The 17,641-nt window shown below is 40.8% G+C and overlaps 1 protein-coding gene across 1 annotated transcript; it reads right to left on the bottom strand.

Annotated features, from left to right (window-relative positions):
- Positions 1-1,300: 1,300 nt before the first annotated feature.
- On the bottom strand, positions 1,301-5,785 carry LOC148034727 (beta-1,6-galactosyltransferase GALT31A-like). Its single transcript, XM_087679687.1, has 11 exons — positions 4,906-5,785; positions 3,927-4,038; positions 3,756-3,820; positions 3,187-3,386; positions 3,029-3,092; positions 2,803-2,875; positions 2,597-2,717; positions 2,421-2,508; positions 2,206-2,331; positions 1,994-2,103; positions 1,301-1,908 (listed from the first exon to the last, which is right to left on the bottom strand). Exons 1-11 carry the CDS (start codon positions 4,995-4,997, stop codon positions 1,760-1,762), a joined length of 1,200 nt encoding a protein of 399 aa, XP_087535813.1. The 5' UTR covers positions 4,998-5,785; the 3' UTR covers positions 1,301-1,759.
- Between the last annotated feature and the right edge of the window lie 11,856 nt (positions 5,786-17,641).

Raw genomic sequence — 17,641 nt, 5'->3', positions numbered from 1 at the left:
AATTGAACACACAAACCCATGCTCTCAGCTGTGAGCTCTAACCAGCCGAGCTATGCTATATTACACTTACATATATCAGGTCTTCAAAGAAAGTTTAGAGACTGTATATCCACCTCTACAATTAAATCATTGCAAGAGGATATTCCATATAAATGGACTACTAGGCAACAACATATCCCTAATCAATTTCGATATGCACTCTGTTTCTTGAGATAGAAATTTCTTAGCTGAATTGGGCTTTTATCGAGAATGGGAACCACTATTCACAGAAAACACTCTTTGAAGCCAATACAAAAACCTTTAACCTTAACAATTTGCAGGTCTTTGGTCATTATAACTAGAATTACCCTAGATTTTAAAATTAAAAAGCCTTATCTTCAAAAATTTCACGGTTTTGGTTCAAATCTAACAATTCACTTGACACCACCTCTGTTTTTCATGAAAACTGATCAGGACGGGTTGAAGGGCCATCTACGTCTAGCTATAAAGTGCAGCTCTCAGAACAGCCCTGGTATGTTGCACAAGTGCAAACATCTTGCAAATTTCTTATTCCTTAAATTTGGAGCGTCTCATCTCCCTTTGCAAATTATGCTATTTATTTAAAGGGTCATGATGGGTCTGCTACCAGTGCATCAGCTTTAAAATGGAGAAGACTGCACTAAGGCACCTGTGCATTCCGTGTCAGTATTTCAAAAAACTGCAAACATAGTTTTTCTGACTTTGCAAAATCTGCAGGGAAGGAGCTTGAGAGTTGGAACTATGATAGACCTAATATTGATAATCAAATATCTCCCACCGTCTGGACGTTTGGGCAATTCCCTGCCCAAAAAGTATGAGAAATATATGCACTTACTGAGCTACACAGGCTCAATGGCATATGGTCAATGAGAAATAACACATTTCTTAATAAGGCTATTATAGAGGACTGCTATTGTGGGAACTTTCAAGGATGTACAAACTAGAAAGCATCTGGATTACCAAATCGAAGCTTGGTGAAAACTGTTTTTGCAATCATTCTCCTTAATATCCTGTGTCACACATACAAAGACCACAAATCAGGGACCTAAGTTCCCTTTTTCAATCCCATGACATTCATCTTCTAGAAGTCTGTTGACTCTGGGAGGGAGTCCATGCATGAGAGAGAGTGTGAGAGAGAGGGGTAAAAGAGGGGTGTGAGGTTTACCACTAGGGTAGCCACTCAATTACAGGAAAAAAAGAGGCACACACAGAGAGGAAGTGACAAGGAAGGCTGTCACCACCTACTTCACAATTTCGTATAAAGTAAACATCATGCAGCTCACATGGACCAATAAAACAGTGTCCAGCGGAAAATGCTTTGTTATAAAAGAATGTTGTCAATCACATTAGACTACAAAACCCATATACCTCCGCCATATACATAATCACGTACTTGATCCATGAAGTGACCAAGCTTCTCATACTGAAGCCTCTTACTAAACATCCTCACAATCTCCATGAAAATTGCACAAGCTTCTTAAAGAAAATGAGCATTACTCCCCCGCCCCCCCCCCCCCCCTTTTAAGCATAAATTGACAGTGTCTGCTGCAGGAAGTGCTTCTATGATACAGTGACCTTGCTTCCCACAATGCACACAGACTCCCGTGAACTTTGTTTCGCTTTGTCAGTTACTCTTCAGAGAAAATTGTTAATTCAGGCTTGATTTTTTGTCTATCAAGTAACAAGTTCTGTATCAAGCCTCCAGGGAATAGGCCAATGAATGTAGGTTAGTTGCCAATGCCTAGAAGACGGCACTCCATACTGCATCTTCTCCTTCTCCACAGCGCTGATGCACCTCCTTCATTCGGTCGACAGACTTACATATGCCACTACATGTCCAATCAAAGGAAGCCGCACATGCATTTCCGGCTTGAGCTTTCCATTCGCAATCTGAAAGCATTATGAATTTAACACTAAGTTGATTTCAGTATCAAGTTTCAAGTTCTACCTTTCTGTGCACAGTAAAGAAGCTTACCGGGAGGAGTACCACAGCAAAAGCTGCGATCATCAATCTGTTCAACATCCAGGCCAATGAACCACGCACCCAAAGAAACGTCTTCATTCGCATATTTGTGTAATATAGGCCTATCATAAAATATTGAGCAGAAGTGTATTTGAGACTATGTCAGAGACAATTGAACTACATCGTCTCACTGAACAAAGACTTGGCAAATAGACAAAACATACTGATTAATTGAAATGTAAGTGGCAAGATCCTTGGAAAGTGCATAAAGCTGGCCAGTGGCATGTCGAAAGTATTTGTTTCCCTCCTCCCCAAATTTCCAATATTCTGGTTCATGGTACTTGACACCTCTGGAAAAGATATTAAATAAAAATTTCAATGAGACAACATAAGCAGCAGTTGAATGGGAAATCCAGAACAAATTCGTTCCAGTACTCACTTTTGAGACAGTACAGGTCCAGATTTCATACAACCAATGTACACACGAGGCTTTGATTGATGCCTTGCTAAGGTTGAGCCAAGTATACCTGGGGGGCAGACATCAATAATAATTGCTGCTTAACAAGAGGAAACAGTTACAAGCTTACGAAATGTATAGACTTGAATGTCTCTTACCTAGATTGACATGCACATCATCGTCAACTTTCACATAGAAATCAGCATCCCACTTTGCCACAGCAGTGGAGAAGAACACTTTAGTTTTGGCAGACAATTCATGGTAGCCTTCGATGTGATCCTGTCCATCAAGAACAACTTCATTCAGGTTGAAAAAATTCAAGACCTAACTACTTTGTGCACTGTTGTGTTCCTTTCAAACTTACCAGTCGTAAAAAGTCTCCATGTTGTGCCTCTTCTGCATCAATAGCTCGATCCAAAATGCCACCTGGGGTAGCACTATGGTAGAAGCAGCCATCATAAGTAGGCAAGACACATGACTACAATATTTCTCACACATAAATTTGCATTTCTATTAACTGAAACCAGAAGATTCACGAATATAAACACAATGCTAAATCTGCATGGAAGGATAATGTTCCAAGAACATACCTATGACCAATAACAAATCGTACAACAATCCCCTTCTCCTTTTCCAACTGCTTTAACTTCTCCCCTGCAAGAGTACTGTCAGAAATAACACTGACTAAACTAAATGCATAAGGTATAATTGATATACATTTGAAAAGGATGAAATTTGTTAAATGTACCTTGTGGCATCCATGTCTCTCTAACTGAATCCCTTCTTTTGCGACTGCTGAAAGCAGTGTTGATACCCACAACAACAAACGCTTTTTGACGGTCTTCAGAAAGCTCACCTACGGGTTTTACAAGAGCAGGAGAACCAGCTTGTACAGCCCTAGCTGCAGCTAGCTCCATCTCCAGCATGGAAACAGTTTTGTCAAGAGTCCTGGACAAAATGCCAACATATTATTTAGTAATTCTAGAATTATTTCATCTTGACTACACTTAAGAGCAACGTGAGAAACTGCTTGATGATGAACTGCAAGATCACAGACATGCTGGCAAAACATGAGCAAACTTGCAATCTAGTAGTTCAGGAACAGATTCCTCTGAATCACCTAACTAGGGGCACATACATTGAGAGTTCTACTGCACATCTGTCAATTAACCACAACTCGATACAATTTGAAATTTGAGCCTAAAGCAATACAAACTCCAACTCTGGAAAACTCTATTGCTTCAACTGTTTTGTTTTACCATCCCTACACAGAAAAAAATTAAGGTTTAACTTCAGTCTGGCCTCAACAGTACTTACTTAATCGCTTCATGTGTCCTCGTCACTTCATTCAAAATATCTTTCCCTTGTCTTGAAGACTCTTTCTGTAGAAATAAAAGCATAGAGAAATGTGGTGAATTGTGAGAGTGCAGATAAGTTACAACAACCTTCAGCAATACATCAACCATTCCCTAGAAGTTCATAGCATACATTTTTTGGCTCACAATTTCCTGATACTACTCTAACTTCTTCCGGATGTGGGCCCCGCCTTTCATTATCATTATCAGCAGATTCTTCTTGCGGTTCAGAAGTTATCCAAAGTCTGCAGAGAAACATACCCAGCTGAGTCAGGTGAATGGCCAGTCCCTATTTGTGTGCATGTGCATGTGTTTTTAAAAAAACTTGAGCAAATCTCATCAAAAACATAAACCTCTAAGAATTCTGATCAAGCTTTACCAGAAGAATTGCTTATTAAATGGATAAGTGAAAATTGCTATCAATTTGATTGGACAATCATCCTTTGACTTCATAAAGCTACAAATTATTATCCTGAAAGTACAGTAGGAGAATTTCTATGACAAAGCGGTAGCTCCTAGCCGAGTGAACCCTAGTGACTCCAACCACAATGCAGTGCAGTGATTCATAGCCACCACTCAATCTGGTATCCAACGTCAAATGCAGACCTAAGTCATCAGCTCGTTGTGTGAATCCTTCTTTCCAGCCTTGGCCTTTACCCCCTTCTTCAACAACCATAGCAGGGCACTCACCAGTTGAGTAAAGGCGTTAGCCAGCATTTAGCCCAACAAAATTATGTGAACTGTAGGCATTAATGAACATCTACGCAGAACAGGAAGGAAATTCTACTATACTAGATATGAAGATTGATGTAGCGACAACAGAACACACAAATACCTCTCTACCAATACCATACTAAAATCGAAACAGTCCACTGTAAATTCCAGACATTAGTTCATCCAGATTTTGAGATTACTTGAACCACAGAAATGTTGTGGTAGAAACGTGAAAACAAAGTCATACAAGACGTGAATGAAGCCAATACAGAATATATGATCAATCAGCTGCAAATTTGTACACCATTAACAGTATACATCAGGTCTGAAATAAGTAAAAGCAAGCTGCGTGCCTGTAATAACTCCAGTAAGACTATTGGGAGTGCCCGTAAGCAAACCTGTTGGTAAAGAGCATGCCCGCAAGAAAGCATGAAATGCAGGCGACTATTAACACCTTTGGGGATACTCCAACTGATCCTCTTGGCCGCATTTGTTCCGAATGCAGAATGCGACTGCTCGTGTGATTAACTATGTATATGCCTCTGTATAATTCTCAAAGAATGGAGGTGTTTGATTGATATATGATACAGCAAACTCTGTATGGAGTATAAAATCCCCTTTGGTTATATGTTTGGATAAGCAGGCTCCTGCTCCTGTGATGCAACGATGTGTGTGAATGAGAAATGTCACAAGATTGTAAATCCCCTTTTTGTTATATGTTGGGATGAGCAGGCTCCTCCTCCTCCTCTTCCTTTGATGCAACTCTGTGTATAAAAGAAATGTCTGACAGTAATAACTGAGGTATGTCTAGATTTAGGGAGGAAATCAGGAACTTATAGGTCTGCAACAGATCTGCACTCTGTGTGAGACAGATGGAGGTCGATATGGCGATGCCTGATCGGCAAGCATGGGAAGTAGTGAAGGAGGGGCAAGAGGGAGGAACCCTTAGAGATGAAGGGGGAGCAGCCTGGGCTGTCGGATCGAGAGTGATCGAACACCTGCGAGGCCGTTAGAGCTTCTTTTTTAAAGGAGGAGACGGCGATGGCGATGGCGATGGCGAAGGCCGGCGGGGGAGGGGGAGGCGAGGTCAAAGCCAACCACGCGCACAACAGGGGGGCGTGGCACGAAGGCGCGTGGGAACCTTCTTTTCTCTCTGTGTCTCTCAGTCGACCCCTCCCCTGCGTCGGTCTTTTCTTCTTCTCGCCTGTTCTGAGTTCTCCCTTCCGGCTTATTTTCCTCCTTTTTCTTTTTTTGAATTCAACTTTTCCTCTCTCTCTCTCTCTCTCTCTCTCTCTCTCTCGTCGTTGTCTGTGTCCGTATCCGTGTCAAGAAAAAGCAGAAGACGAAGACCAGGGAAGGGCGCCCTGCAACCGAAAACCGTCCACATCCACCGTGTGCTTATACGCATCCAACCTGGCACCCCATGTGAACACACCTCCATCCTTACGTTTTCGAAAAATACCCACACTCTGAATTATGACAATCTCCAAAGGGAGAATCCACATACGAGCAGTTGAGCGCCGCCGCCGCCACGCAGTTGCTAGCCCCACAACAATAGCATGAGCTTCTACAATGGAGGAATGACATACTTACAATAGGGAATAAGGGGTTGTTGGCCCACCCACCCATGAGCTTCCACAAGCAAGGAGGGACCACATACCTAGCTAGGTGTGGTTGGGAGCAAGGTGCTACTAGCCCGCTAGGTCTGCGGTCCATCACAATGAGCAAAAAGCTCCTGATGTTAGTATAGGGAGAAACAAGGGAAAAACATCCCTTTCCCACATGGTAAAATGTCCAAAACTTCTTATGTATATACCCTCAACCTTAAGACTTTACAATATTAAAACCATGTGCTTTTGACCTTTCTTTTAAAAACAAGGGTAAAAACAAACTTTTACCATTTACTATACCCCCAACCTTCAACTTTACCATGACAAAGTCATGCGCTTTTTCACGTTTTGCTTTAACCAAGGTACATAATAAAAACCCCTGTTTTGCTCTTTTTTTTCCTCTATAGAAACCCCCATGATTTGTCAGTTGTGCATATGTTCTCGAATGTTTTGCTCTTTATAATGTGGTTATTGTGATTTTCAACAGTATTTATTGATGGGAGCAACACCATCTTTTACACTAGCTTTAACTCGACCTTAGAGCACAATCCTTGCACATGTCAATTGACTTGCAATCTATCTACTTTAGCTTGGAGTATACATATGCAAGTCACGCATGGGATAAATCCCACAAGTAGAGAAGAGAGAGCTAGAAAGGAACTCTCCAATCAACTCTAAACATGTCCTAAACTCCCATTAGGGTTAGCCCCTGTGTGTGTGTGTGTGTGTGTGTGTGTGTGTGTGTGTGTGTGTGTGTGTGAGAGAAGAGAGAGCTAGAAAGGAACTCTCCAATCAACTCTAAACATGTCCTAAACTCCCATTAGGGTTAGCCCCTGTGTGTGTGTGTGTGTGTGTGTGTGTGTGTGTGTGTGTGTGTGTGTGTGTGTGCGCGCGCGTGCAACTCTTAGACATTTACAATCATAAATAATGTACTTTATGTTGGCTTACATTGTTGCATTCATTTATTTTCACTTATAGGGAGCATCTTTGGCATAGCCTAACTAAATAGCATACAATAAAGCCAAAGATGATTTCATAGTAGCTCAAGACATAAGTTCAAGCAGGTGTCGCTCCATATAACTTGATATATCCTCGATGATCACATCACCTTGTTCACAATTTGATATCTCTCTTAGACAAAGGCTTGGTCATTTTTCATTGTGGGGCTTCGTGTTCTAAACCCCATGTAGTAGTGTCACTATCATGAGCTCAAGGAAGCCACTAGCATGTTGCAGTGAGGGGAGGGAACTGCAGCAAACCCACACACTTATGATCCTAGATCCCCACTACAACAAGCTTGGCATGTGATAATTCCCTTACACAAGCTCCTCACTTGGGAAATGTCAAAAACTTGTCATGGATTATTGCCCAAAGATACTCCCTCCGTATAACCCAAAGGCACCCATTTTGTCATCAACTTACTTTCACATTTGCCCCAAACATTTGCTTTATCATTGCTACATTGCTATAGTGTCTAACATCTACTCAATGTACTTATTCAAACCCACAAAAAGTAATAATTTTCATCTCTTCTTGTTGTCATACATGTTCCTTTTATTATCTTGTTTTATTTTCTCCGTATGACATGTCAAGTCAATTCCTTTAAAGAATGGGATTCAAATTGGGGAAAAGAGAGGATATCCACATTGCATTTTGCTTTTCTCAATGCATATTATCTCTTCTTGCTTAACAAAAGGCAACTTCAAGAGAGGATATTCACATTGCATTTTGCTTTTCTCAATGCATATTATCTCTTCTTGCTTAACAAAAGGCAACTTCAAGAACACTTTTTTGCTCACCTTGTGATTTTATTAACAAGAGGTTGCTTAATGGAAGACATAAGAGAGTTTTGGCATCTATGCATGTCTTTACTAGAATAACTTTTTCTCACAAATTCGTCTAATTTAATTAGCCACAAATTTGGTTTATTATAATTTTATATTTAGAATTTGTTTTTATAAATTTAACTTTGTAGAACCTCCTTCCATGGCCTTTAGAATTGGCATCTCATCCACTTCCATATCATGGACATCCATTATGAAATGGGACGCTTCATATTTGCATCATTATGATCCCTTAACATAAGTACCTCAATGTGCTAGATATGTATTAAGCTCTTGGCACAGCACAATGAGATGGTTCCTTATTAGGATTATAATTCATTTGAACTAAATTTGCAACATCTATTTACATTGTTTGGCAATCATCTTTTTATCCAATCTTTGGAACTTTCATATGCAAACACGTTGACTTTACACATCCAAATAGTACTATCCAACATTGAGCTTGGTTATTTAGATAAAACCAGATACTAAGTGGACATTTAATTTGGATATCTTAACCTATGCTCTTTTGAATATCTTAAAGTGACCTAATATTAACCAAAGTGTGATTGAAGGTTATTGACATAGTGAGCTAGGATAAATTGTCTCTTATGTGAATGGATCTCAAACAAAGTTACATCCTAATGATAAGTTCAAGGGTTAAAAGGGATCAACCATCTCATATCTCAAGATCTAGTTTGCTCTAGTAAAATTTTTGCACCAAGAAACCCTAAAGAGTCAAATGAGGTGAGTATCATTGATGATTCCTTTGTAGAACAAATTGTACATAACTATTAAGGTTTGGTTGGTTCAAAAAGCTCCTCAAACTTATGTGTCTCAGACTAAAGCAAAACAACCTGATGTCCAATCAAGCCTTCTTTATCGATATGCTCAAGGTATCAAACGCAAGAAAGAAGATGACTCTATTGACTCCCAAGTAAGTGCATATGATAGAGATGGAGCTTGTGATGGAACAAATGTGTTAAAGATATTATGATTTTTGTGTTGCTAGGCTTTATTTTTACTTTATGGGTAAGATCCCCAATGATGATAAGCTACCAAAATGGTTTCACAGTACTTATCATACTCATTGCAATCTATAGTAGCACCACTTTGTGGGTGAAGGCTTCTGCACTTGTGTTAAAGGTGGAGCAAGAGTGGAAGCACGAGCGGAAGCAAGAGCTATGGAGGTTCAAGCAAGGTAGAGGAAGATAGTGTGTGGGAACTCCAATATTTACAATGTGTAATCTATCATCCTTTATTCTATTGTCATCTAAAGAATAAAGAATAAAGTGATAGTGATGGGTAGCTACCACCTATAGTGTATAGGTGTGTAGGCAGTAAGAACAAGTAATGAAAGGTGAGAAGGATCGAAGCTTGCTTGAAAGAGCTATGGTAGGAGAGCAAGAGCAAAAAAGAGAGAGACACAAAATGGGAACTCCAACAATCACAATGTGTGATCGGGCCTTCCTTTATTCAAACGGTCACTAAAAGAATAAAGAATAAAGTGATGGTGGCGGGTGCATAAAGTGATAGTGATGGGTAGCTACCACCTATAGTGTATAGGTGTGTAGGCAGTAAGAACAAGTAATGAAAGGTGAGAAGGATCGAAGCTTGCTTGAAAGAGCTATGGTAGGAGAGCAAGAGCAAAAAAGAGAGAGACACAAAATGGGAACTCCAACAATCACAATGTGTGATCGGGCCTTCCTTTATTCAAACGGTCACTAAAAGAATAAAGAATAAAGTGACGGTGGCGGGTGCCCGCCACCTACAGTGTGCATTGGCGGGTTTACTGTCAGTGTAGTAAGACACCGACGGCTAGGCAAAGGTGCCTTTACCCCCAACAACCTCCCCCTTAAAGGCGAATCTACCCCAGTGAGGAGTGAAAAGAAAAAGAAAAAACAGTATAATGTACACATGTACAACAGGATGAGGAAAAACATCATCTCATCCAATACCCAGAGGAAGGCAAAGCGCTCAGTAGTGAGGCTTTTCGTGAGCAGACTTGTAGGATTTTTGTCAATGGAGATCTTGACAAGGTCAACAGACTTGTCCTCCATGACCCCACGTATGAAGTGATACCTCACCTCAATGTGTTTCGTCTTCGCATGGAAGAGCAGATTCTTGACTAGCTAAATAGCACTCATAGAATTCGAATGCAACGTAGGTATAGTATCAATCCCAAGGTCATGAACCAAATGGCCCAACCATATGGCCTCCTTGCAAGCCTTAGTAGCTGCAACATACTCGGCCTCAGTGGTAGAGAGAGCTGTACATTTCTAAACCCTGGACATCCAAGAGACAGCACCTCTAGCATACATGAATACATAGCCAAAAGTGGACTTCCTACTATCTGCATGTCCTGCATAATCAGATTCTATAGCCCCCACAACTCCTGTATCCTTGTTGCCATAGCAAATACACATATATGTTGTGCCTTTCAGGTATCTCATGATACCCTTCACGGCATCCCAATGTTTCTTGCCAGGTGTAGCCATATAGTGTGCCACAACACCAACTACAAAGGCAATATCTGGATGAGTGGCTATCATGGCATACATCAAACTGCCCACGACTGATGCATAAGGAATCTTGTCCATCTCTGCCCTCTGCTCATCTGTCTCTGCGAACAATTGGCTTGTGAGACCTTCACATAAGAAGGTAATGGACGGCCAATAGGCTTCACGTTCTACATGTAGAAATGCTCAAGGACTTTGTGAATGTACTCCCTCTATGAGAGGTAGAGTAGTCCCTGATGCATCTCACGCTTAATGCGCATACCAAGAATGTGAGAGGCATGTCTCAAATCCTTCAGCTCAAAGCTCTTCTTCAATTGAGATTTAATAGCATATAGCTCATTATGAGCTTTCTCTACTATCAGCATATCATCCACATAAAGTACCAAAATAAGTAATGAGTCATCACGGGCTTTCTTCGTGTAAAGACACTAATCCATAACACTTCTGTTATAGTCCTATGACTGCATAAAGGCATCAAACTTATGATACCTAGGTGCCTCTTTCAAGCCATAAAGACTTTTCTTCAACTTGCACACTAGGTGCTCCCTCCCAGGTTCTGCAAAGCCCTTAGGCTACTCCATGTATATCTCATCATGCAAATCCCCATGTAAGAATGTAGTCTTGACATCCATATGATACATGTCTAAGTCAAGCTACCTGACTAAGGCCAAAACCAAGCGTAGGGTGGTCATCTTGACCACAAGGGAAAAGACTTCATCAAAGTTAACTCCATGCTCTTGTTTAAAACCCTTAGCAACAAGTCTTGCCTTATAAGCCAACTTGGGGTGCCTAGGGGAACTTTTCAACTTATACACCCATTTGCATGGCAAAGCCTTCTTGCCGTTAGGCAATGCAACCAAATCCCAAAGTCATATTCTTATGCAAGGAGTCCATCTCAGGTTGCATAGCCCTCAGAAGTGATTGTCACCCCTGTGCATAGCCTCATCATAGTTTAGAGGCTCTCCTGCATCTGTAACCAAGACATAATGCATCGAGGACTCAAATTGAAAAGGTGGACATCTAGCTCTACCAGACCGTCCCACTGCAGGCTATGCTGCATGTTTAGCATCCTGTCCAACACCCTAGCCATGTGTACCGACTGCTGTTGTAGGCTATCCAACTACCTATGCAGGAGCACGTGGCTCCTCCTGGAATATAACCCTACGTATCTCTACCATCTTCTCAGGCTGCCTATGTATCTTTCTTCATGGAAGACTGCATCATGGCTGTGGATGAATTTCTGTGCGTGTAGATCCTAGAGGTGGTAACCCATCTTGACTACATCTCCATAGCCAAGGAAAATACATTTGACACTCTTAGGATCCAGCTTAGTCCACTTATTCTTGGGCACATGGCAGAATGCCTCACATCCAAAGACACGTAGATGCATAAGACAGAGATTTCCCAGTCCATACCTCCTCTGCAACCTGGAAATCCAAAGCACTAGAAGGTGATTTATTGATGACATGCACAGTTGTACTGACTGTCTCAACCCAAAAGCTTTGTGGTAGGCTTGCATGGCTCAACATAGTGCGTACACGCTCCTGGATGGTTCTATTCACCTACTCAACTAAACCATTCTAGGGTGGGTTATAGGGAGTGGTCAACTGATGCTTAATACCCCTCTTATCACATAGCTGCTCAAAGGCATGTGACACATATTCTCCCCCATTGTCAGTCCTAAGGCATTTCAGCCTATGCCCAGTCTAGTTCTATCGAGAAATAGCCAAAGTAAGTTTTGGCCAATCAAATGTCAAGCCCAAGTAGGTCGCAATAGCAATCAAGTCCAAGACAATGTAGCTAGCATGTATAGAGATGGCATAAGCCAAGCATGTCAAGACTAGTCAGTCATAAGCAAAGTACATGCCATAAGTACATCAAAGATGGAGATCCAAATGCTATGTGAAGCGAGCTCAAGCTCAACCAATGATCTGAGAGCAAATCCAAGCTCTATCTCGATCCTCGAGAGTCACTACAACAATGTATACATCCAAGACATATCCCGAGAGTCACTACATCAATGTATACATCCAAGACATATCCTAAATCCAATAGGCATATCCAAACATAAGCAAATAAGCTTTAGCCCTGAGTATTCCACCAGCAAATAAACATCCCAAACTGAGCAAATAGTGGTTGAACCCAAGCTCAAAACCATAGACAAACCATAGGCATACTTTCGCATATGTATAGGCACCAACCGGGTATAATTGGGCATCAAATGACTATGTAGCATGAACATAAAGTGTAATGACAGGGGACTGCCCTATTTTGGGCTGCATGTGGACTATGTAAAACAATCAATGATTGAGAAAATTCAGCCCCAAAAGCATCTCATATCATAGGCATACATTCCCCTAGCGTTCGGGGAGCATTCGGGACCCAACCGAGCAACCAATGACAATGCCAAAGTGGTCCAAACATAAAATGCTAATGTAGCACTAATGTGGGCTGCCTTTAAACTATGTATAATAGTCCCAAACTTGAAGTAAATCACATCGATGCTCAATGCCAAGGCTTGGGATCAAATGCCAAGCATAAACCAAGTGTATATTGCCCAAATGAGGCTGGCAATGACTGGAATGAGCTAGAGGAGATCAAATAACTGATCACATGCATTAGATGCACCTAGAAAAATAGCACAAATATGTTTGGGGTTGTTGCTCATGTTTTTGTGTTGGGTAGAGTGGTAGGATGCTCAAGTGGGTGCCAAAGAAGGCACATAGCAAGCCTGAGGTGCCCCGATAAAGCCTATGTCAAGATATGGAGCACCAGAGCTTCAATGGTGCTGTCCCCTTTCTCTTCTCAGACCTGTAGACCTGTAACCGGCATGAGACCTCAAAGAAAATGAATGAATACCTTTGTTGGAATGCCTTGAGGGTGCCCAAAAGGGCCAGGTAGGTACTTGAGAAGTCGGGGAGTGAGGGAGCTTAGGAGAGTTGGCTATGGCTGCTAGGAAGGAGACCTAATGAGTGTAGGTAATCAATAGAAAGCTAAAGGATTCATGAACCAAGTCAGAATGCTCGAGTAACCATGCTATGATACCAATTGAAAGGTGATAAGGATCGAATCTTGCTTGAAAGAGCAAAAGGGTGGGGGGGTAAAGAAAGTGGGCGGCGAGCAAGAGCAAAAAAGAGAGAGACACAAAATGCGAACTCCAATAGTCACAATGTGTGATCAAGCCTTCCTTTATTCAAGCTGTCACTAAAAGAATAAAGAATAAAGTGACGATGATGGGTGCCCGCCACCTGCAATGTGCAGTGGCGAGTACTATCAATGTAGTAATACACGGGCGGCTAGGCGGAGGTGCCTTTACCCCCAACAAGTAAATATAGGTGGCTAGGTACAAGCAAACTTTAACCCCAACAACCTTCCACATAAAGGTGAATGTTCCTTAGTGTAGAGAAAACACGAAAAAAGTAATAAAGTACAATGTGTACATATAAGTACAACAGGATGATAAATAGACATCATCTCATCCTATATATCGATCTTCCTAAGGAAGGCATAACGTTCCACTGGGAGGCTTTTAGTAAGCAGATCTGCAAGATTCTTGTTAGTCAAGATAAAGCTCAATTTACTTATCCTCAATCACCTCTTTGATGAAGTGATAACATATCTCAATGTGCTTGGTCTTTTGCATGAAAGACTGGATTACGCGCCAATTGAATGGCACCCATAGAGTTTGAATGCAACATAGGAGTCATAATCATACCATGGTCTACCATCGGATGGCCTAACCAGAGAGCCTCCTTGCAAGCCTCAGTGCCTACAATGTACTCATCCTCAATAATAGATAAGGTTGTGCATTTATGCACCCTGGACATCCAAGAAACAACACCTCCAACAAAAGCAAAGATATATCCAGAGGTGGACTTCCTACTATCTCTATGTCCTATATAATCAGAGTTTGTGTAGCCTATGGCTCCAATATCCTGACCACCATAACAAATGCACATATTTACAATGTCCTTAAGATATCTCATGATACCCTTCACATCATCCCAATGTCACCTACTAGATGTCACTATATAATGAGTCACAACTCCCACTTCAAATACTATACCAAGCCTGGTGGCTATCATGGCATACATCAAGCTACCCATGGTAGATGCAGAATAGATCTTAGCCATCTCAACCCTCTCATTGTTTGAATGGGGACAATCTGCCTAACTAACCTTCACATGAGAAGGTAATGGGTAACCAATAGGCTTACCACCCTGCAGATGAAATTATTTAAGGATTTTATGAATGTACTTCTTTTGTGACAAGTAGAGGAGTCTCATAGAGCAATTATGCATAATTAACATACCAAGTATGTGAGAGGCATATCCCATGTCCTTTATCTTAAAGCTCTTCTTGAGTTGAGTCTTCAAAGCATCCAACTTATCATGAGCACTCCCAAAAATAAGCATGTCATCAACATATTGCACCCAAATGATAAGGCTGCCATCACGGGCCTTCTTCGTGTAAAGACACGGATCCATATCTTTACAGGAATATCATGTGAATGCATAAAGGCATAAAACTTATGGCACCATTCCCTAGGTGCCTACTTCGATCCATAAAGACTCTTCCTCAACTTGCATATTAAGTGTTCCCTACACTTTTCCTCAAACCCCTTAGGCTACTGCATATAAATGTCCTCATGCAAGTCTCCATGAAGAAAAGCACCCAAATGATAAGGCTACCATCATGGGCCTTCTTCGTGTAAAGACACGGATCCATATCTTTACAAGAATATCATGTGAATGCATACGGGCATAAAACTTATGGCACCATTCCCTAGGTGCCTACTTCGATCCATAAAGACTCTTCCTTAACTTGCATATTAAGTGTTCCCTACCCTTCTCCTCAAACCCCTTAGGCTACTGCATATAAATGTCCTCATGCAAGTCTCCATGAAGAAAAGCACCCAAATGATAAGGCTACCATCACGAGCCTTCTTTGTGTAAAGATACGGATCCATATCTTTACAGGAATATCATGTGAATGCATAAAGGCATAAAACTTATCGCACCACTCCCTAGGTGCCTACTTCAATCCATAAAGACTCTTCCTCAACTTGCATATTAAGTGTTCCCTACCCTTTTCCTCAAACCCCTTAGGCTACTACATATAAATGTCCTCATACAAGTCTCCATGAAGAAAAGCCATTTTTACATCCATCTGATACAAATCCAAATCCATTTGTGCAACCAAGGCCAATACCAAGCATAGGGTAGTCATCTTGATCGCCGAGGAGAATATCTCATTAAAATCAACTCCTTTCTTCTTCTTAAAACCCTTAGTAATCAATTTGGCCTTATATGCTATCTTAGGGTAACCATAGATACTCTTCAACTTGTACACCCACTTGCATGGCAATGCATGTTTTCCAATGAGCAAAGGAACCAAATCCCATACATGGTTTTTCTAGAGCAAATCATACTCAAACTACGTGGCCCTCTCCTAAGAGTGATTATCACCTCTACGTATAGCCTCTTCAAAAGGGGCTCATTAGAATATGTCACCATGACATAATGCATAGAGGACTTAAAATGATCAAGAGAATGTGAGACTCTAGTGGAGCATCTTAGCTAATTGTGGGGCTTGTATGTCCTATATTCTCTATCGAACATCATGATCTCGCACAACAGGCAGATCCTAGGCCACTACATCATCAACAACTATAATAGGTTGTCTAATTGGGTTGGCTATACTACTATAACAGGAGACTAAAGATCAGCCTACATATCTCAACTACCTACTCTGGTCTCATATGCATCTTTTTCTTGTGGAATATGACATCATAGCTACAAATAACCTTCTAAGCTTATGGATCCTAAAGGCAATATTCCATCTTACTTGCATCACCATATCCAAGAAGGATGCATTTAACGGACTTCAAATCTACTTTATTATATTTGTCTTTGGAAATATGGGAGAAAGCCCTACATCCAAAGGCACATAAGTGTGTATATGAGGGAGATTTACCAAACCATATATCCTCTACAACTCTGCTACTAAGAGTAATGCATGGGAATGCCTCAAACCAAAATTATTATGATAAGTCTACCAAACTAAGCATACTACAAACTCTTTCTTGAATAGTCCTATTTATATACTCTATAACACCATTTTGGGGTGGGGTGTATGAGACAGTCAACTGATGCTTAATATCCCTCTCTCATCACAAAACTACTAAAATGCCTTAGAGTCATATACACCCCCTTTTCAAATCATAGGCATCTTAGTCTTTGCCTAGACTAGTTCTCAACCATAGCAAGAAAGCATTGAAGGTGGGTAACACCTCTGACTTTTGCTTAATAGGATAGGCTCAAACCTTATGTAGATAATCATCAATAAACGTGACAAAATACTTAGCACCACCTAATGATTGATAGGACATGGGACCACAAACATCTGAGTGCACAAGAACGGCTCACCTACATGCATAGAGCCAAACTTTTTATGTGAGCTATGAGTCTACTTGCTATATAAACAATGATCATAAGACTCAAAACACGATTAGTCAAGAGGTGAAAAATATTACAAAATTGAGTGAGTAATTCCGTTCCTTTAAGGGACATATGTCCAAGATGGCGATGCCAAAGAGATACATGTGGAAGATCAATCATGGCCAGAACATGATCAACATATCCAAATACAAGTAAGGGATACATGTTGCCAATCTTTGCACCTCTAGCAAAAACAAGACTACCACAAGTAATCTTCGATGTAGTATCACCAAAAGAGACAATGGTACTTATCATTATCCAACTGTCTGACGGAGATAAGGCTTTTAGTCAAAGTCGTGACATGACATGGATCATGAAGTACAAACGAATCACTAGTACCAAACTATAATCTCATATCACCTATGCCAATAATATCCAATGTAGTGCCACGTCCCAATCTAAACAAACGTAAAATAGTACATGAGGTATAAAACCAATGCTGATGCAGGGTAGCATGAAATGAAGCTCTCGAATCAAGAAGTGAACATTGAGAGTAAGAAAACATACCATTGGTCAATTAAGTATCATCAAGTGATGATGCAACCAATATGCAATCATTTACGCTATATTCTAATGCATTTATTTATTCTATTTTGATGATGGACTTAGGAACAATGATGTAATCATCAAAAGATTTGGCATTATTATGCACTTTCCCTTTGCCTTTTTCGCACCTATCCTT

Source organism: Lygodium microphyllum, chromosome 6, assembly GCF_053477565.2.
Source record: "Lygodium microphyllum isolate KBCC chromosome 6, Lygodium_microphyllum_v1.1.10, whole genome shotgun sequence".
NCBI lineage: Eukaryota > Viridiplantae > Streptophyta > Polypodiopsida > Schizaeales > Lygodiaceae > Lygodium > Lygodium microphyllum.
Note: the sequence above shows the minus strand (reverse complement) of the source record. Positions and strands in the feature narration are given on the sequence as shown.